At 57.0% G+C, this 21,759-nt stretch overlaps 1 protein-coding gene across 1 annotated transcript in view; it reads right to left on the bottom strand.

Moving 5' to 3' along the window:
• Window positions 1-3,206: 3,206 nt before the first annotated feature.
• The window catches only part of PALD1 (phosphatase domain containing paladin 1), a 75,957-nt gene continuing 57,404 nt past the window's right edge, over window positions 3,207-21,759 (bottom strand). Inside the window, exons 19-20 of the mRNA XM_012762611.3 lie at window positions 7,319-7,474; window positions 3,207-5,003 (exon numbers count right to left, since the gene is read on the bottom strand). Of these exons, the coding sequence (XP_012618065.1) occupies window positions 4,857-5,003; window positions 7,319-7,474 (303 nt within the window). The 3' untranslated portion in view covers window positions 3,207-4,856. The remainder of the gene's footprint in view (window positions 5,004-7,318; window positions 7,475-21,759) is intronic.

Here is a 21,759-nt window from a genome sequence, read left to right as displayed (position 1 = left end):
AACGCTGCAGGCACTCATCGCCGGCACAGGGACCCAGCTGAGGCCGGCCTGGTCTGGGACCTTCAGAAGACCTGGGGGCGTCCGGGAGAGAAGGCCCCCAAGGGAGTGGGAGCCAGGCACAGTAATGCTGCTCCCCAGGGCGGCGGGAGGGCAGGGAGAAGCTCATCCGGGGACCCAGTCAGGCCCGGGGCTGCAAGTGGGCCCAGACCCAGGGCTCGTCCCACCCGACACCCTGAAGCAGGGGAGGCCTCAGAGGTGTCTGAAGTGTGGAAGCAGCAGGAGTGCCCGCGTGACAGTGGCCACACGTGCAGGCCAGGGGCAGCCTCCTCCTGAGCACCAGGGCAGAGGGGGAGAGAGACTGGGCAAGGCTGGCTAAAACTGATTGTGTGCGCTCTGCGTGTTAGCCACTCTTCCTAAAGTCTTGACGTGTATTAACCCATTTTTTATGATTATAATTCAGCAATATATACTGGTATTTAGGAAACAGACATAACGAACACATCAAAACATCACTAATTTAGATTAACAAAGAGGAACTATCACACTAAATTATAAAGTATCTTTTAAAAAAATTCTTAATTGACATGTAAAAATTGTATGTATTTGTGGGGTACAAAATGATGTCTTGATATATGTACACATTCTGTAATGGCTACATCAGGCTTTTTCTTTTTTTTTTTTTTTCAATATAGGGTCTCCTCTCTGTCACCTAAGCTGGAGTGCAAGTGGCATCATCATAGCTCGCAGTAACCTCAAACTTCCAGGCTCAAGTGATCCTCCTGCCTCAGCCTCCTGAGTAGCTGAGACCACAGGCATGTGCCACTATGCCTGGCTAACTTTTTAATTTTTGTATGGGGTCTCCTATGTTCTCCAGGCTGGTCTCAAATTCTTGGCCTCCCAAAGTGCTGGGATTACAGACGTGAGTCACTGTGCCCAGTCTAACTCAAACTATCTAACATGTGCATTACCTCACATACTTATCATTTTCTTATAATGAGAACACTTAAAATCTACTCTTAGCAATTTCAAACATAAAATAGTTAACATATTGTACTCAACATGACATATTAATATAATAGATGTCTTGAATTTCTTCCTCCTAACTGAAATTTTGTGACTTTTGACCAACATCTCCCCAGTCCCACCCTCCCCCCAGCCTCTGGTAACCACCATTTTATTCTGTTTCTATGAGTTCAACTTTTTTTTAACAATCCACATAAAAGTGAGATTATGTTGTATTTGTCTTTCTGTGCTTGGCTTTTTTCACTTAACATAATGTCCTCCAGGTTCATCCAAGTTGCAAATGACAGGATTTCCTTCTTTTTTAAGGCTGAATAGTATTCCATTCTGTATATATACCACATTTCCTTATCCATTCACCCTCTAACGCTGTGGTCCCCAACCCCTGGGCCGAGGACTGGTACCGGCCCATGGCCTGTTAGGGACCAGGATGCAGAGCCCCACCGCCCCTCTCTCCTCCAAGTCCGTGGAAAAATTGTCTTCCACGCAAGTTAGGAACTGGGGACCACACAGCAGAGGGTGAATGGCGGGGGAGCGAGCAAAGCTTTATCTGTATTTATAGCCACTCCCCATTGCTGGCATCACTGCCTGAGCTCCGCCTTCCACCCCCACCAGTCCGTGGAAAAATTGTCTTCCATGAAACCGGTCCCTGGTGCCAAAAAAGTTGGGGACTGCTGCATTCAGGTACATGTAGGATGATCCGCATCTTGGCTATTGCGGATAGTGCTGCAATAAACATGGGAGTGCAGGTATCTTTTCAACATACTGCCTCCGTATCCTTTGGCTACATACCGAGCAGTGGGATTTCTGAGTCTTATGGTAGCCCTAGTTTTGGTGTTCTGAGGAAGCTCCATACTGTTTTCCAAAATGGCTGCGCTAGTTCACAACACCACCGACAACGTGCAAGCGTTCTCTTTTCTGCACATCCTACCACTTACCTTTTGTCTTTTTGACAACAGCCGTCCTAAAAGATGTAAGGTGATATATCTCGTTGTGGTTTTAATTTGCATTTCCCTGATAATTAGCAATACCAAGCATTTTTTCATACGCCCGTTGGCAATTTGTATGCATTCTTTTGAGAAATGTCTATTCAGGTCCTTTGCCCATTTTTTAAATTGAGTTGTTTGTTCTCTTACTATTGAGTGGTTTAAGTTTCTTTTATATCTTGGATATTAATCCCTCATCAGATAATATGGTTTGTAAATCTCTCCCCCCATTCCGTAAGCTGTCTCTCCACTCTGTTGATTGTTTGCTGTGCTGGATTAACTTGTTAATAGAGGGTGGAGACACTGCTGGCGGGCAGGAGGTACTGCAATGTGAGTCAGTGCTGTTCCTGTAAGTGCCAGATGCCCCCACAGGCTAGAGCAGGCTTGGGGGAACTTGGGGACACACACATGGGCACAGCCCCTCACCCCTGTATCCCTGCCCAGGCGCCCCCATCCCAGGCATAGAACTGCAGGGCTGCCCACACACTCACACCCCAGCGCACACAGCTCTAGACTTGTGTTCAGCGCCAGGTGGAAAATCCTTGGACCAGCGCAGACAACTTCCACACCAGCTGGGCTGGGAAAGGACCCAGGAGGCCTTCTCTCCCAGGCTCAGGAGAAAAGAACCCCAGCCCTGGGCAGTGGGGGGCTCTGGGTTCCATTCTGACCACCCTCCACTGACCTCAGAACTACAACCCAGAGCGTTCCCTAATCCTGCAAGAGTTTGGGGAAAGGCCTGGAGTCAGCACTCTCTGTACCTCCCCCTCCCCGCTGCCTCTTTACTCACCAATACTTCAACACAGTGTGTTCCATCAATCACAGGGGTTGGAGGAGAGAGTGGAGGCTGAAGTCCACTCTCCTTCAGAGGCCCCAAATTCCACTTTGAGGCATACACTTTCCCTAGATACAACAGCCCTTCACACTTTAGTGAGAATTAGCTTGTGATGTTGCTTTCTTCCAAGAGGGGCTCAGCATGGCAGCCCCGGGCAACTAGCGTGAGCCAGTAAGGCACAGCTGGGGATGTGAAGGAGGCCATGGTGTCTGCAAAAACCCTTCTCTAGGCAGCAGAAGTGCTAGGGCAGGTGGTCCCGACTCACTTTGCCCACCCACCCTTACTCTGAAGGAGCAGGCACCCCAGCACGTTATGTCAGTTCTAGAAGGTCTGCCTCCCACCAAAGACAAATCGGCAGCCAGGTGCACTTCACATTTAGCTGTTTTAATGCATAATAGCTCTGTACAAAAAAAAAAAAAAATCACGAACGAATCCTCACAACACCCCTGTGAGGTAGGTAGGCAATTATTATTCTCCCATTTTACAGATGGGGAAACTGAGGCAGCGAGGTGAGGTGATCGGCCAGTGGTCCCAGCACAGCTGAAAGTCAGGGCTAACCATGAGAACACAGGGCGTCCCCCCCCCAGTTCATCCCTGACCTCTGACTCCTCATCTAGACCTTGTCTGCAAAGAAATGAAAACTCTTAATACATGCAAAAATAAAAGTAAAAACGACGACGAACCTGAAAACGTAGTGAACACACAGTAGCTCTGCAAAAGGATTCAGCCAATACTGGGTAGATGCGAGTCACTTTGGCCTCTTCTCCCCTTTTCGAATATCGTGACCAGTGACACGTCCATCGCTTTCCTGCAGAAGAACACGAGTCCAACCGAGGAGAGGCTTCCCCGGCCCCAGTGAGCAGGCGAGGGGCAGCCTCCTCGGGATCCAGCTCCCGGGTCTCAGCAAACACCAGTCCCCGACTGGAAGAGCTGCAAGGCTCAGCTCAAACTCCGCACTTCTCTGCCGCCTCTTCCGAGCAGCCTCTCGCTGTGTAGACAGAGTGATGCCAGCGGCGGCCTCTAGCCCAGCAGGGTCTGGCCCCTTCTGCTCCCACTGAGAGGCGGCTCAAAGAGCCTCGCCGAGGATGGCCTGAATCCAGGTGGCCCCTCACGTCGTCCTTGGCCCACTCGTGCACTCTCCACTGTCCACAAGGCCACCCAGCAACTGCCCTTGACCCAACGCTCCTTGGGGCTCCCGCCGCCGCAACAGGGTGGCATGCACCGGGCCATCGGGGCTGCTGGGGCTGGGGGGCGGACAGAGGGACCTGCAGCCCCAGGCCTGGGCCCCCGCAGTGCCTCCCACCCAGGTTCCCGGACAAAGAGAGCAGCTCTCTCCCACCTTTCCCACTGTGCTGCACCCGCCCTCCGGAAACTCTCCTCCCGCAGAGAGGGACTCCCTGATGGCTCCAGCTCCTTGGGAACTGCCACCACCATCCTGCCAGCCCCAGGACAAGGGGACAGTGGAAAGGAAGACGAGGCAAAGGTCTCGGCCAGACCCTACCGGGTCATGCAGGTTTGTCCTTTAAAGAAATAAATCCAGCCAGAGCGCCGCCCCCACCCATTCCAGGCAGGCAGGGCGAGGAGGCCGCCTCCAGCAGCAGGAAGCGGAGGGGCCGTGGGGAACAGCAAAAGGAAGGCAGGGGCCAGCTCCACGCCAGGGGCTGCCCCGAGAATCTGGGAGGGGGAGAAGAGGACACAAGAGGCGACGAGCTCTGTTTGGCAACTGGGGAGTGAGCTCCTTGGAGGCCGAGTGCCACCTGTCTGCAAGGTGCACACAGGGGCCTCCCTGGAGGCCGTCCGCACGCCTGTGGTTTGCAAGGCATGGCTGTGCTGTCCCAATGTCCTATAAGAAGCTCTTTCCAAAAAGGCTGCCAACCCCACCCCAGTCTCTCCAGGAAGTGGGGGAACTGATTCCTCTAGGCCAGCACGCCCCAGGGCACCTCCAGTGAAGAGCACCTCAGACACCCCAGCCTGCGTGCGCAGGGCCCTGCGGGAGGGGCCGGGAGGAAGCCCTACGGCTAGTCCCCGGTGGCGGAGGGCTCCGGGTTGCGGCTCTGCTCTTGCCACCTGCAGCGCAGCCTCGAGAAGGTCTGGTCTTCCCTGCCGTCCAGCTCGGGGAAGCCCAGCTGGTTGAGGAGCTCATAGACACCCGCCTTGGACGCCACCTGGGGAGGACAGCAGAGGTGGGAGGCAGAGTTTCAGGGGAGGGAGCGCGCCGTTAGTCCTGTTGTCCTCCCCTCCTGGGCTCCAAGCACATGCGCAAGTGGGGCCTGGGGCTGCCTCCTTCCAGCTGACAAGCTTGCACTTTGACTGCTGGGAACTTATCTGGGCTTCATTTTCTCCTAACAGGGAAAGCAGTCTCTCCCTCATGGGCCGTCTCAAAGAGGGCTACACGGCACGGAAAGCACCCAGCAAGTGGCGAGCCCTCCGCACAGAGACGGTGTGGGAGGCCAGGCACCCAGGCTCCCGCGTGCACACTCAGGAACACAGGCCTGGCCACTCTGGGTGTCACAGCTGGGCCTGCAGGGAGGGCTGGAGAAGGCGCACAGATGCAGGTGTAAACAAGGGGCCCTGGCTGTGCATCTGTGCTGTAGACCTCTGCCCCTGGTGGTTCAGCTTAGCTGGGGCCTCCCCAGACACTCAGCCCTGTGGCCCAGCGGTCCAGGCGCTGGCACCAGACTCAGACCACCCTCCCCTTTCTCTCCCCCACCACCCTGGCGGATGGGAGGATGCAGCCTCTACCTAGATGGAGGGGATGGTTCATCCCTTCTGGTTCCCAGGGAAGCCCTCACGCCCACCCTCCCCTTGTCAGCAGGAGAGAGGGGTTGAGGGCCCCTAGGCTGGAGCCCGCACTCCTGCCAGGACATCCCCACCCCAGAATCAGCGGGGGAGGGGATCAAGCTTCCTCCCACCCCTGCCTCCCCCCACCCCACCCCTGATTTCCACTCTCCAAGCAGAACCCGAGCAGGAAATGTCCTTGAGGTCTCGCCTCCAGGCCTCCCCAGGGGCTCAAGGAAGCTGAGCCCAGGCCTGTCCAAGAGGGTGGCCCAACACAGCCCTGGTGTGACCCCTCCGGGTCTCCTGACTCAACAGCCATCCACCTGCACCAGGGGCATTCCAAACACTTGCCCACCCTGACATCCTGAAGCCTGCCTGCAAGGCTGGTCCTCTGCAGTCCCCTTCCTGCCATGGGGCACTGCAGTGGGCCCCTTGCCTCGCTGAGTCCTCCTGCACACCTGTCCAGCCCCTGTGCTCCTCCCGGCCCACATGGCTGGGCCCCCAGCTGCTAACTCCAGACTCAACTCCAGAGGTGAGGTCAGGAGGGGCCCGGTTCCTGGCAGAGGGGTAACTACAGGCCCCCTCGCCAGGAAGGGAAGGGGCGTCTCCCCTGACCTAGAGGTGCCGAGGCTTTGCGTCTAAAACAGCCGAGTGGAGGAAGAGCCGGGAGGCCAAGCAGAAAGGGATCCGGAAGGTCGAATGGTGACAGTGGTCAGAATATGGTGGGCTGATGCCCCTGAGCTGGGTGTGCTTCCTTTCTGGGGGGATTGACCCCTCATCTATTCCCCTCTCCATCTCCATATTGGCAGCAATCATTCTAGAAGCTTCTCCTCTGTTATTCACCCTATGCTGAGCCCAAGTGGGACACAGACTCAGACCAAAAGTGCTCCCTGTGCAGAATGAGTGGGGATAACAGGCCCCAGCAGGAAGGCCCGAACACCAGGGCCACGTTGGGCCACCCTCAACAATAGCTCTAACACCAACCTTGAACAAGTTGCCCAGCTTCTCTGAGCCCGGTCTCCTCCTCTGCAAGGCAGGACGGCAACAGTCACACTATTCAATGCAGACCTGCCTAGCACGGGCCCAGCAGACAGCACTGCCTGTATTGCATCAAATCCCCGCCACAACCTTCTGAGCTGGTACCCTCAGTGCTAACATTACTTGCACGTTAGTATCGAGGACAGCAGGTGTAGAGAGGGTGGCTAACTGGTCCAAGGCCACAGCTGGAAGAAGGCAGGGGTAGGGCCACCACAGCCTTGCCTGTGGCCCTCGTGGCATACATAGGTGAGGGCTGCACATAGCAATGGGCATGGAATGCCCAGGCTGGCCCAGAGCCAGCACCCAGGCAGTGCTGGCTGTGGTGGCAGGTGCAGCAAGGTCCCAGCCCAGCAGACTGCCCCACTCTGTCCCCCACATACCTTGTCCCCTCCTCCTCGTTCATTCATCCATCCACTCATAAAACTTATTCACTGCCCACCAAGCACAGACACCACGCTGGGGACCCAAAGTCGAATAAGACAAAATCGTGGCCCAGTGGAAGCTTCCTGTATAGAGGGAGACGAGAGCTCTCCCTACTCAGCAGGGGAGCCTGTGACCGGGGTCCCCACAGGTGCTGCACGGGGACCAGGTGTGGATGACCCAGCCCCACCTGCGTGACCCATCGCCCTGTGGGCCCCCTCAGCCTGAGCCCCCCACCTCTCACCTCCCGCATCCAGGTGCTGAAGGGCCTCTGCCAGGAGTCGCCCTTCTCCAGGTGGAGGTAAGCGTTGAAGAGGATCAGGTAGACGTAGCGCTCCAGGTACTGCAGGCTCCGCAGCTGCAGCCTCCGCGTTTCCTGCTCCTCTTTGGCTGCCTTCGCCTGGAGGACAGGGCAGGTGGACTCAGTGCGGGGACGGGGGGATTCTCTCCCCCCCAACACACACACACCCTGCTGCCCTCAGCGAAGCCAAGAGCATCACCCTGCCCAGGCCACAGGAAAGACGGTGGAGCACATTAGTGCCTTGAAGACTGCTGCCTACCTAAGAGGCATGGCAGCCCACCTGGCCTCTGTTTCCTCACTGTGAGACCACGATCCCATCCTGATGGGCGGCCAGACGAGAGAGAACAGGCCGTCCACAGGCAGGCCCGTGCACACACCCTCCATGGTGTGCGAGTGTGCAGAGGCCCTCCCGGTGGCGGGACCAATGCCCAGCCCCAGCCGCTAGGGAGGCCCCTCCTGCCAACTCCTGGCAGCCCCAAGAGGGCTGTCTCTCTTCCCCCAGCCCCCACCCTCCCAGGACTAGAGGAAAGACTTTGGCTCCCCTCTCTCCAAGGGCTCTGATCACGGCCTGGCAGGGGCTGGTGGCAGCAGGGCAGCAAGGCCAAGCTCTTCTCAGCTCTGACCTCCTCCCCGCCTCCTCTCAGCCTCCCTCTGCCTGGGCTCAGCAGGTGGGCGAGCTCAGCCCCAACTGTGAGGGGAGAAACCCCACCTTGGCCTGCAAGCCCAGCTGGTCCCCAACTGACTTCCTCTCCTGTTTCTCAGAAAGTTCGGGATCAGGGGTGGAAGGGTGTGCTTATGGCCTCAGACCCCAGTCCTCGCCCTCCCCAAGGCCGGGGACAGACAGCGGGGCGAGAAAGGCCCCCAGGCCAGGGGGCGCTGGCAGTCGAGGGAGTCATGGTCTTAGCAGGCAGCTCCTGCCGTGGGGAACAGCACCAGGCCGCACGCTGAGGAGACAGTGGCCACAAAGCCAACTAAAGTTATGTCTCCCTGAGGGTGTCCGAGTTCAGCTGGGCTGTGGAGCCCATGCACGGGGGGGGGGGGGGGGGGGGGGGGGGGGGGGACGGACACAGAGGTGAGGATGGTGCCCGGTGTGTGGGGGCTGTGGAGGGGCTGGCCTGGCTGGAGGGAGGATGAGGAGGGACAAGAAGGGAGACTGAGCTGGGACCCAATTCTGGAACCTGCCTGTGCCACCCAGGAAGCTTATCCTCCAGGTCAGCAGTTCACAACCTTGCTATCCACGAGAACCACGAGGAGCTTTAAAAGGCAGATGCCCAGCCCAATCAAATGAGAATTCTGGCAGGGTGGGCAGGCCAAGCGTAGGGATTGTTAAAATCTCTCTGGGTGACCCTCCATGTCCAGAGTTGAGCACCATGGCTTTAGCCCTAGGGAGCCATTGAAGGTTCGGGGCTGGGAGTGACCTGGTAACAGAAGACTCCTGGGAGATTCATGCTCTGTAGGAAGGAGACTTAAAGGGATCCTTTCAAGGCTCTACTCAGTGTGGGGAACCAGGGAGACAGGCCACGCCCAGGATGCACAGAGCCAGGGTCTCCTGCAGGGCACTCTGCCACCACGCCCGGCTTTGCTCTTCTAACCCACCGTGGATGTGCCGCCCACCCAGCGCCCAGCACTGCAGCCCACGGAGGGGGAGCCCGGGAGAGTGAAGGCCACAGCTCACCTCACACCCACCCCCTTCTCATCCCCCCTGCCAGGCCTCTGCCCAGGCCCATGGCAGCTCTCTCTGCTCCCAGAAGACACGGCACTGGGACAACTCAGGCGTAACGAAAATCCGTGGGAGGGCACAGCAAGCCCCAAGCCTTGGAGAGCCAGGAAGGGCTGGTCTCCCAACAGCTGGACCACAGCTGGGAGCCCTCCCTCCAGGCACACAATGCTGGTCTATGTGCGTCTCCTCCTCGGCTGCCGTGGGGAGGCCTTAGGGTGTGGTGCCCACCCCAGACGTGGCACAGCCGCAGCCCCGAGAATCGGAGCTGGGGTGGCCTACACAGGACCTGTGGTCCCGACCTCCCACTTCTGCCTTCAGAGCTTCTGCTGTCTTTGCCCCCGGGGTCTCAGAGTGGCAGGTAACTTGCAAGGGGGCCTTGGAGACGGGGGTAGGGGTGGAAGGTGGACAGCAGGCTGTGCCCGGAGGGGTGAGGGGGCCAAGGCCAGAGCTCTGACTCCCAGGAAGACAGTCTGAGCTGCATTCTGGTCCTGGTTCTGCTGTTATAACTGTCAGCCCCCAGGTCTACGGAGGTAGGATTTCTCAGCCATGTAAGCTGTGGAAGGCACCTACAAACCGTGAAGGGCCACACAATCCGTTCATTCATCAAACGGTGAGGGTACAGCCACACTGTGCCCGTCACCGAGCCACACACTGGGGATGCAAAGATGAACCCCGCACAGGCCCTGCCTCCGAGAGGCTGGGGGTCAGGAGGGGCAGGCGGAAGACGGTCTGGAAGCAACCGGAGCAGCCGCGTTTGGGGATGGAGGAAGGGCGAGTCACGGGACCAGGGAGGTAGAGAGAGGAGGGGCTGAGGTGGGCTAGGAACAGCAGGTAGCCTGAGAGTGGGAGGGCAAACGGGAGGCAGGAAGGGGCCACAGAATGAGCCGTGTCCCCAGGGCACCCCTAGCCCCTGCAGGCAGACAGGGGAAAGCTTGTGGTGGCAGGGGAGGGGTGATGGGGGCCAGAGGGGGCCAAGCCAAGACCTGACCTGCATGGAGGCCAGTGAAGGCTCCTTGTGGGTATGGGGCTGGGAATGGCCCGGTGCTGCCACAGGAGAACATCTGGGCAGGTGCAGGTGGGCTGCCTGCTATTTTAAGGATTAACTAAGCATGTGCTCAAAAAAAAAAAAAAAAAATCAATTTTGCTTAAAAATTAGGGAGAAAGCAAAACAACCCAAACAAGTGGATTTTACCTATTAATAAATACCAACCGCAGCCAATACAACACGAGCCCACCTATTTCCAAGGACAGACAGTCCACGCCGCCCTGCCTTCACCACCCCATCCCTCAGGCATCTCCATCCCTCCCTGCCCCCAACCAAAGGCTCCAGCCAATTTACAAACGTGTTCTTAGAAAGAAGGAAAGGAAATCGCCCGGGGCCGCACTGGGCAAGAGCCACTGTAAACTACTTTCCAATGAAGCGCTCCGAGGCAACGTTCTGTGGGCGTGGACAGCCCGCAGCCCTGAACTTGGCCACATCAGCACCCTCCTCTCTGTGGCCCCCTCCAACGGGGACAGAGAGACACCGGCAGGCTTACGTTTAAGGAACATTGTCCGGGGTGGAGAGGTGCAGTGACTCCTTCTGAGCCCGACTGGTAGGGGTGGAATTATCTCTAAACTCAGACCAATATAAAGGTGCCGCCTGACCCCCGCCCCCACCTCGAAGGCTCTGTGGGCACATCCTGCCAGGTGGCACATGTGATTGGAGACAACGGCCCATCTTCCTGTCAAGGCCTTGGTTTCCTTCAAACCCTCCCATGTCAACGCTGCCTGGGCAAGAGGACAGCTTGGCCGCCTCCTGTCGATAAAAATAGTGGGGCTGTTTCTAAACCGCCTGCAGGCCAGGCTGTCATTAGCTGCGGTGGAGTCAGACAAGGCCGCCTAGTCCACTGGTATGAGCCCTAAAATAGAAGGGCCCGGGACATGCAGCGAGAGCTCTGGGCGCCTGAGGACTCTGTAACCTCCGGTGTGCCTGGCATCGAGGCAGGCCCAGAGTTGCCTGCAGTGGCTGTCGCAAAGTTCTCTTTGTAGGGCCACCAGGAAGAGGCCCACTGAGGCACGGCTGGGGCTGACTGTACAGGGAGTGGGCGTGTGTCCGGGGTCTACTGCGTGCCATGTGCCAGGCTGAGCATGTCACACTCTGCTCTGATGATTAGACTCCAACATGCTCCCCTGGCAGCCCCGTGGAGGAAGAGGGACATCCATCCTATTTTGCAGGTGAGGCTCGGTTAAGTAACTGCCCAAGGTCACGGAGCTCTGAGCTGGGGCATGGAGCCCAATACCCAGACTTTTCCTACCACCCTAGTCCTCTCACTGTGGTCATGCCCAGCCACTCCCCACCTCACTCTTGCCTCTGGACCGTTCCCACTCTGTTCCTCCTGCCTGGAATGCCCTCCCCCTCCACCTGGCCTGGCCCAGGACAAGCCCCCACTCTTCCAAGGCCTGCTGTGAGCACTCCAGCCCCCTCTGCCCTCAGTCTGAACCTTTTAACTAACGATGCATTTCGTTCCATCTCGAGGTTTCTAATTGTTTCACCGAGGCAGGATCTGTCTCTGCAAATGATGATATGCCCAGGGGCAGGCACCAGACCACAGCTAGGGCTTATCTGGAATCGTTATGCAGGGGGCGCTCAGTGGCCAATGAGCACTCACTCCCCGGGCCACCTGCCCCCTGCCCCCTTCTTATGGCTCCAGCATCATCTAGAATCTAGGTTCCTGACAGCTGCCAGGGCTCCAGACTCAGACGCACCCACTCAGGGGCTCCACAGGGGCGTTGGTCAGGTATCCCAAACCCAGAGCACAGTCTGGGGGACCTCCTGGGCGCACCCCAGGCCTGCTGCACCCACAGCTTGCCCACCTTAGTAACAGTCCTTTGTCCCAGCTGCTCAGGCCCAAATTTGGGATTTCTCCTTCACTTCCCCCACAGCTAACCAATCAGGAAACCCCTATTGGCCCTGCTTCAAAACACTTCCAGAAGCTGCCAGCCTCTTGCCACCCTGGGACAGCCTAAATGGCCTCCCTGCCATGCCCTCACCCGCTGCCATCTGTTCCTGACTCAGCACCAGAGTGACTCTGCTCAGTGCTTGCCCTGGCCCCCCTCGCAGGCAGCTCTGCTTCAGGGCCTTTGCACTTGCCATGTACGCCTTCCGGAACACTCTTCCCCCAGCATGGCTCCTTGCCTCACCTCCCACAGATCGGTGTACAATGCCACCTTCTCCCCGAGTCCCTGCCTGACCCCCTATCTAAAACTGCGGACCCTCACACACACACACACACCTCCTTACCTGCTCCACTTCTCCCAGACATACCACTGTCCCACAGACCACTCACTGTGCTTTGTTCATCGTGGGCCTGCCTACTAGAATGCAGACCCCAGGAGGCAGGGACTTTTGTCTTTTGTGTGTGCAGTGTCTCCAGCACCTAGTACAGTGCCTGGTAGGTGTGCAATAAATGCTTGTTGACTCAATGGATGACTAGTGCTTGCATCTTGCACGTTCATTAATCCCAGCCTCACAGGATGCCTAGGTTGCCTACATTCACCCCTTTGCTTTCCAGACAGTGAGGCTGAGGTCAAAGAGGTGCACTGACCTGCCCGGGTCACATGGAGAGCTGGCAGCAGAGCCCCGGTAGGAACCCAGGCCTCCTGTCCACTCTTGCTAGGGACTGCAGGGACTGTGCGCTTAAACCCTGGATGCAGCTCAGACTCGGGAAACCAGAGCCCCAGAGAAGTAAGACGGGCCAGTGAGACCAGGCTCAGGGTCTGTGTCAATGTGAACCAGACGACCACCCTCCCCATCACTGGAGCCTCCCTGCTGTCCCGACCCACTCAACAAATGTGGCCTGGTGACCTCTGCCTCCAGCTAAGGCGGGGCTCTGGCTGGGCAGGCAGCCAGCAGCCCTTAAAGATGGCCAGTCACTGACGGGTGGGGCTGCAGAGCTCAGACCCCACCCGCTTCCTCAGTGCGACACCACCCTCTCCTTGGCAGACTCCGGCCCCCAAGCAACTGGCTACTTCCGGTGGGTGTCCACTGAGTCCCTGCAAACCGCATCCTCGGGCCTGCCTGGCAGTGGGGCCTCCACCACAGGAAGCTTTCTGTCCCTAACGCTGGAAGGGAGAAAATAGTCCTCAGCCCATACCGGTAACTGACTTCCTAAAATGTTGTATTTCATTCAGTACTTTCAAAGCACAAAGGGACTAGACCTGGCACCGCGGGCCGCCATTCCTCTGTCCGCCATTCCTCCAGCACTGTCCCCAGCACGGCTAGGCCAGGCTCTGGGGTCAGCACTGACGAGACACGGTCCTCTCCTGCAAGAAGCCCACTGTCCCTGCACACGGGGTCTGCCTGGTGGCCTGCCCCTGTCCACCACACCCCACGCCCCCCACTCCCACCTCCACTGGCCCCAGGCTGGTCTGCACCACCACCCCGCAAGGCAGGCAGAACACAGGCAACAACTTCAGGTGACAGATGGAGAAACACAGGCCCAGGCAGGCCAAAGTGACTTGCCCAAGGTGGCACAGGGAGTTCCTGGCAAAGCCGGGGCTAGAGCCCGGGGTTTCCAACCACCGACCCAGGGCTCTACGGCATGCTACAGAAGGGTCTCCTGTCCTGGAAGACCAACAACGTGGACAAAGAACCAAAAGGTAGAGTGAAGGTGGCAATCAGGTTTTCCTATTTATTGTGCAACAATTTATTCAACCTTCTCTCCGTCCACGCACTAGACGGAAATTTGTGGAGCCCCTACTTGTGCCAGGCAGGGTCCTAGAGTGAGGCAGCCCCCTTGTGACAGAAAGAAGGGCCTCTGCTAACAACCACAACGCAGGCCGAGACAGAGCAACACACCGGGGATCATGCCAGGGTGGAGGGTGGGGAGACGCTGGCGTTGAGACTGAACCCCCCCCCCAACCACTGAGAAGTCCACGCTCAATGGTGCACACTTACAGACCAAGTCTGGCACACCGTAGGTGCTCAAGGGATGTCTACTGTTGAATTCATCAGGAAAGTCACCCTGGAGGGCGGAAATGGCCCCAGCTTAGCTTACGATGGGAAGGAAGGGAGACAAGAGAGGTCTTGGCTACCGAGGACTGTGCCCTACACACTCAGACTCTCTGTTCTGGCAGCCGCGCCCCACCCGCTGGCTGTGTTCTGGGCTGGGTGTGAAAGAGCTGGGAAGCAGCCCTTCCCTTGGGTTGTATTTTATGTGACACTTCACAGCATTCCAGGGCTGCCGTGATGGCAGAGGTCCCGCCCTGGAGGCTCATTACCTATGGGAACGGTGTCTTCGGGGAACATCTCCGGCCACACCAGCGTCTTAGAGAAGCTGAGAGAGACCCCCTCTGAGGCTCAGAGCCAAAGCTGTCTTGCTTTATATTTTTCCTTAAAATATAAAAGACCTAGCCGGGCGCGGTGGCTCACGCCTGTAATCCTAGCACTCTGGGAGGCTGAGGCGGGCGGATTGCTCGAGGTCAGGAGTTTGAAACCAGCCTGAGCAAGAGCAAGACCCCGTCTCTACTATAAATAGAAAGAAATTAATTGGCCAACTGATATATATATATATAAAATTAGCCGGGCATGGTGGTGCATGCCTGTAGTCCCAGCTACTTGGGAGGCTGAGGCAGAAGGATCGCTTGAGCCCAGGAGTTTGAGGTTGCTGTGAGCTAGGCTGACGCCACGGCACTCACTCTAGCCCGGGCAACAAGCGAGACTGTCTCAAAAAAAAAAAAGTTAAAAAAAAAAAAAATATATAAAAGACCTTAGTCCTTGGGGCTCCGAGCTGATCTCTCCGACCTCTCGGCAGCTCCTTTGTGGGGCCACCACGTGTGCCCCCTGGGTGACGGCTGCCACCGTGGAAGGGACAGGAATGCAGACTGAGGAGCTGGGAACCAGACCTGGTCCTGCCTCCAGCCAGTCACAAACTTCATTAGGCCTCAGTTTCTTCCTCAGTAACATGGGTCTAATAAAATCCGCCCTGATCTCACCAGCTTTCCTGAGGACCAGAGGAGACAAAAGGTGAGTTCTTAGAAAACTTAAAAAGTACTGCTCAAAGTTAAAGCATTACAGTCATTATGACATCAATTCTAACTCTGAGACCAAAAGACATTTTACTTCTCCCTTACGTGGCTACCTTCACCTCAGATTTTCTTCAAACTCTTTCTGAAGGGAAGTTGGGAGACACAGTAGATGGTTTTAAATACAGAACAGTAGGAATGAATTTCACCAGCCAAAGCCAAGGGAAAGAGCCGCTGGCATTAATGATTCTAGCAGGGCTTCCTCCAGGAGCCTGACCTTGGTTTCTGTCACAAATACTTTCCCTTCCCAAGCCCAAGAGGAAACAACGAGCTCACCGGGCGGTGCCACCGTCGGGGCTGGCGGCCATCTTGGCTTCTCCTCAGCCAGCCCCGGCCTTCCCACGTCTCACACAGCGGCTTAATTCAGACGGTTTTCTTTCCTTCCTCTTGAGGTGTTCTTAAACGCCCTGAGCATTCTGGCCCTCTCACACGCACAGGGCGACCAGGCCTTGACCCAACCTCTCAGACGCTCTGGACAACAGAGGAGGCCTCGCTGTGGGCCGCAGCTCCTGAGGCTGGCCCACGTGAGAAAGGCCTAGGCTGACAGGGGCCGAGACTATTAAACCAGGGAAGGTCTGTCCCATGGGAAAATGTCCGGTCGCACCACCTTCCAGCCATGACTTGTGTCTGGGATGTTTCCTGTCCGCTGGCCTTCTCTCTCCTGCTCAGTCTGGTATTGCCTCAAGGGCGAGAGCCATGGCCTCCAGTTCTTATTTCCCCCACAGTGGGGCTGGGGCGGGCAAGGAGAGGTGACACTGTGCCCCCTCCTTCTCGGGAGGCAGCATGACATGGCGGAGTGGCCTGATCTGGGAGTCAGGGTCTGGGGTCTTGGCTTCCTCCTGCCATCTGCCAGCTACGTGTTCCTGGGCAAGCCCAGGGCCTCCTTCCTCAAAGGGCAAAATGGAGCTAACATGAAAGCTCACCCTTCATCACACATGGGTGCAGAGTGAGGACCAGGCCCCACTGTGGCTGTGAAAATGTGTGTCAGCGTGGTGTGGGCCCCTGTCGGGCGAGGTCCGAGTTGGCCGAGGAGCTGTCAGGTCAGGCAGGGACCCAGGCTCCAGCACTCGTCTCTGGCGACTCTCAGCCTCCCCCTGTCAGCCCCTGCCTGGTTCCCCTCCCTGCCCACCCCCAGCCCAGTCACCCACACTCTCCCCACAGACCCCAAGCCCATCCGAGCCTAGAGGGATGTTAGGCCTCACTGAATGTAACATCTTCACCCTTATTTTCAGACAAGCACCTTCCAGACCAACTCATCTTCTGAAGACGGGCACTCGGGGAGAAGGCACACACGGAACCTGCTCGTCTGTCCCGCTGTGCCCCCAGGGGGGTCTCTCTGGAAGTACTGCAGTGAATTAATGCAGAAGGAATGAGGGAATCAGCAGGTCACCATTCTGCAAATTCCAAATGAAATAAGAAGCCCAGGCAACACACACTAGCATGTGCCAGTCACAGCAACAGACAGGGGGACCTTCTAGGCCCCGATGGCAGCACACAGCACCCCTTGTAACCATAACAGCCACCCTGAGCCAGAATCTCAGTTTACAGGAGGCACAGGACACCCTGAACCCAGGGATGCAATTAGCAAAGGTGGCTACGGGAAGGCCAGAGGACAAGCAGGTCACTGAAACAAATATCTTTCAGTGGGAAAGGAGGACTGTTAGAGAAACTTATGGCCATACCGACCAAATGTTGGCACCTGTGGGTCCTGGGCGGATCTGGATCCAACTGCAGAAAGACTTTTATGAGACCAGTGAGAAAATCTGAATAGTAACTAGATACCCCATGATAAGAAATGACTGCTGATTATCCAAGGTATGACAATGGCAGTGTGATTACCTTTTTTTAAAAAAATCCTTCTTTAAAGGTGTATGCTGAAATATTCACAGAGGAAACACAGGCCCAGGACGGGCTCTAGAACAAGCGTGTGCAGAGGCCAGAGGCCGGAGACAACACGTGACCAGACGTGCTGGGTAATTACTGGGGCTAGGAGGTGGGCCCACTCGAGGCTCAGGAAATCATTCCCTCGACTTTGAATTTTTCTGTTTTAAACTTTCCGAAATAATTTTAAAAAATTAAGTTCCTACCTTTCAACTCATTCAATTATTCTTCTTCGAAGACTCAGCCTACAGAAATTATCCACACGGGTGACAGAGCAAACACTCACTCTGACGTCCACATCATCACCCGTCCCGGAGAGCGACACACAGCAACCTGCAGGTCCACGTCTACGCAGGAACAGCACGTGAAACCGGGCACTTCCGCTCAGGTGCGTGCCAGGTGAACACGGAATGTGATGACTGACCAGTGAGAGCTTCTCAGCAAATGTGATAAAATGCCCATGAGCTGAAACTAGTTACTCATTAGCCCCCTCCTTGGCCGACTAGAAGAATATAATAAGCTCAGTGCAGCTTCAATCACTGGTCCACCCTCAGCGTTAGCGCGAGGTCTAGCACGGGACGGGCACCGCGCCAGCACGTGCTGGCTGAGCACGCTTAAATGCAAGCACATCATCCAAGTGGGCAGGCAAGACTTCCCGGGGGCCCACCACAAGCACAGCCTTGGGAGGAGGTGCACGCAAGCGCACAAAGACCAGAGAAAACGGCAAAAATGAAATCACTGCTATGCTGGCAGGATTCTGGGAGACCCTGTTCCCCCTGGAGCATGTAAGCCTCTGGTAACGCTGTAACAGTGTCTCTATGACAACAAACAAGCCACAGCAGTCCTCACCCTTGCTGTGCAAGCTCGCCACGCAGATGGAGATTCATACACGTGCTGAGCCCGCCTTTCTGATCCATAACAGAGAACTGACCTCCAAATTTTCCACCCTTCCCCACTGAGGGCCTGGAATAGCTTTATTGCTGGACGAAGCACAAACACCAAATTCCAGGAGCCGTGCTCTTAATTGCTTATTATGGAAGTGTAAGTTGAAAGCCGGCGCTGGCCAGGAAGGGGAAATTCCCCGGGGAGGGGAAATTTCCCCAGGAAGGGGAAATTCATTGTCTGGGGGTACTGGGGGCTGAGGGGCAGGAAGCCGAGTAGCCACGTGCTGTTTAGAGTTGCAGGATGGCTGTGGACTCCTGGGAGGAAAGCTTCAGACGGGCAATATGGGGACCAGACCTGGAATGTTCCGGGGCAAATGGAGCTGAGGGAGGTAGAAAGTCCTGTCCCCTCCCCGAGCCTGGGCTCAAGTCCCCGCCCACCCAGAGGCTCTGGGGGGCTGACCAGACGGAGGTGCAGCCCTGCACGTACAGCACCCAGGCCTCCTTGCAGCAGAGAACTGCAGACCCCACCGCAGGCCACCTGGGGACTGTGGTGTGAAACCAGAGGGCAGGGGGTTAAACAGACAGACGGTACCACAGTGCGACACGGCCACCGATTTCCAGGAGCTGGTCTGTCGGAGTGAGGGGGTGAGGGAAGCGGCTGCCTTTCTGGAGGCTCAGCAGGCCCCCCTCAGCCCACTAGGGCAACAGCGGGGAGACCCTCGGGTCAAGGGCAATGTGGTCCAGGAGGGGAGCGGGGCCGGGAGTGAGACTCTGCCTCTCATCCCTGCTCTGCCGCCAGCTCACGCGGACGGTGGGCAGCCCAGTCTCCCACTGCAGGCCCCACTGCTCACCTGCAGACAGAGGAATCAGATGCTAAGGCCCTTTAGCACTGGAATCTGAGGGTCTGCAGGGACATTCTGAAGCCAGGAGTGGCACAGGACGCCTGGCCCTACGGTGGATCCTCAGAGCCTCCCATTTGTCAGGCACTTACTGTGTGTCAGCCGAGCCCCGTTCACACCTCCCCCTTGTGCTTCCCACACACCGAGCCCCGTTCACACCTCCCCCTTGTGCTTCCCACACACCGCCCCGCCAGGGGCCCGGGGCCAGCTGGCGGGAGGGGACACAGGGAGTCAGAGAGGCAGAAGATGCCCTGCCCAGCTCCCACATCCGCATTCCTTGGGCAGCAGGCTCCTTCCCATCTGCACGGGGTTTGGTGCTGGGCCGTGTGGACCATAATGGGGCCCATTCCAACGTCCACTCCAATCACATGTCACACAACGCAAAGAAACGGCGATTTTTCACATTTCAGAGATGCTGAACACACACACGTGCAGAGCTGCCCGGGGGCCTCGTCTGAGGGCAGCTGGGGCAGCTCAGAACCCCCCGACCTCAGGCAGGACACTTGCCCAGGCCCGGCTGACCAGAATGCGCAAGGTGACCTTGGAGGAGGCATTCTGCTTTTCAAGCCAGAGAAACGGTCGTTAAAACCGTGATTCCCAAACCCAAGCCTGTGGGGGTTGCAGATCCACAAGAATTCAAAAATATAAATCTTTTCAAGGACTCTCCTCTATCCTGAGATGATATCCCTTCTATTTTTGTTATTAAAAAATCTTTCTTTTAAGAAATGCCAACCATATTAGATGGCAGTTAGATTTTTAGATTTCCGTTTCTTTCCTTCCTTCCTTCCTTCCTTTAAAATGGACACATTTAACAAAATTACAGGTTGGCAACCCTAGAAAGGTCCTTCCCTTTTTAAAACTGGTCTGTGAAATCCCAACAACTTGGATTAAGGTCCCTTCCACAGTTCTTTGTTCTCTATCACCACTTCCTGGAGGCTATGAGGTGATGACCTCTCAGATCTCAGATTGCTTAAAAACCTTATGCCCAGAGCCATAAAACAGAATTCTGCTCCCTCCTTTCAAGTGGTGGCACAAGAATTAAGTGACAGCCTCAAAAAAGGGGCCTCTGATTGCTCCCCACCCCAGGCCAGGTCTCCCTCCTGCCCTGAGGCTGAGAGCGCACAGGGGCCGAGAGTAAACCACAGTCACAGCAGAACCGACAAAGCCGCAGCAGCAGGGACAAAGCCGGCAGACGGACTTCCTCCCAGACTGAGGCTGGGCTGGAGGAGGAAACCAGGGCTTCACGGCCCGGCCTGCCGGCCCCCCAAGGGGAACTTCAGTCTTGGCTGAGACCCAAACCTGGGGCCGCAGAAACAAACCCCTGCTTCGATCTTAAGGCCTGCTGCCCCTGGTGGCCCTTCAGGGGGCTCTGGTCCCAAAGACCCCCAGCCCCAGGGGCCTGAGAAAAAAAACAATGACTACTGGGACCACAAACTCCCAGCCTGGTTCGAAAGTGAATCGCTCCCTTCTTGCTGACCAAATCTCCCCATGTGCAGCCGGCACAACTTAACTTCCCTAAAAAGGCACTCGCGGGGAAGCCCGAAGGAAGAAGGTGTGGACTGGGGGGGTTGGGGGAGTCACCCTGCAGGCGGCCCCGTCTGAGGGGTCAGACTCTGACCGCAGGTCTGTCCAGGGCCCTGGCAGGGCTGTGGATGGAGGTGGAGAGCAGAGGGGCTGCTGGAGGAGGCTGAGCGCGGTCAGGCCCCGCAGGAGAATCAGACCTGACCACTCTCCCACCCCTGCCCAGGCTTTATTAGGCGATTGAGGGGGCCAGGGCAGGGCAGGACTAGCGGTGCCAAAGCCCCCACCCCCGGGATCCCTGTAGTTAAGACCTGAGCGCCAAGTGAGAGTGCCCCTCCGAAAAACCACACATGGACTTTTGACCAGGCAGAACCCCCACACTCAGTTACCTGCAACTACTCCTGTTTCCTGGACAGGGCGACTGCAAACATGTTAACAACAGTCACCGTAACAATGACACTGGCTGCAGAGTGGTAAGCACTGACAAAGTCTCGGCCAGTGGGGCCCCAGGGCAGCTGGGTCCTCCTGTCCTCCAGGCCCAGGGCTGGGGTGGCAGGGGGACTGGGGTGCTGCCTGGCACCTCGGCCATGGGAGACCCTCAGAGAGTGACGAGTGGAGACCACTCTTCTCCCCTTCCCCACCCTGCCCTTCTAACAGAGCAGGTCTGATGCCACAGCCACGGACATGCCTCCCAGCTTCCCCAGTCTGCCCCTCAATTCCGTCCCCAGTGTGGAGCCAGGGGAGCCCGTGGAGGAGTCTGCTCAGATCTCCGAGGGGCTGCCCAGCCCAGAGCAGCTGCTGTGACTTTGCTGAATTGGATGGAACAAATCCTTTCTTTCAATAAAGGCCTGAAGGCCCAGGTTTCCCACTCAGCCCGCTGGGGCCACCTGGTGGCCATACTGGGGAGTGGCTCTGCGTCTTGCCCCTGTCCCTCCAGAGGCCCTGGGATGGGCTCAAGGACGCCCATCCTCCCACTACTGAGGCTGGCCTCTGGAATGGGGGCGCTGGCTACGTGGGGAGCAGGTGAGAGCCCTCCACTGGCTCTGCCTCTTCCCTTCTCCTTAAAACACAGCGAGAGGCCGGGCGTGGTGGCTCACGCCTGTAATCCTAGCTCTCTGGGAGGCCGAGGCCGGGGGATTGCTCGAGGTCAGGAGTTCGAAACCAGCCTGAGCAAGAGCGAGACCCTGTCTCTACTATAAATGGAAAGAAATTAATTGGCCAACTAAAAATATATACAAAAAATTAGCCGGGCATGGTGGCGCATGCCTGTAGTCCCAGCTACTTGGGAGGCTGAGGCAGGAGGATTGCTTGAGCCAGGAGATTGAGGTTGCTGTGAGCTAGGCTGACGCCACAGCACTCACTCTAGCCTAGGCAACAAAGTGAGACTCTGTCTCAAAAAAAATAAAAAAAAAA

The sequence above is a fragment of the Microcebus murinus genome, chromosome 14 (assembly GCF_040939455.1).
Source record: "Microcebus murinus isolate Inina chromosome 14, M.murinus_Inina_mat1.0, whole genome shotgun sequence".
Lineage (NCBI taxonomy): Eukaryota > Metazoa > Chordata > Mammalia > Primates > Cheirogaleidae > Microcebus > Microcebus murinus.
The sequence above is the reverse complement of the archived record's forward strand: the minus strand, read 5'-3'. Positions and strand labels throughout refer to the sequence as shown.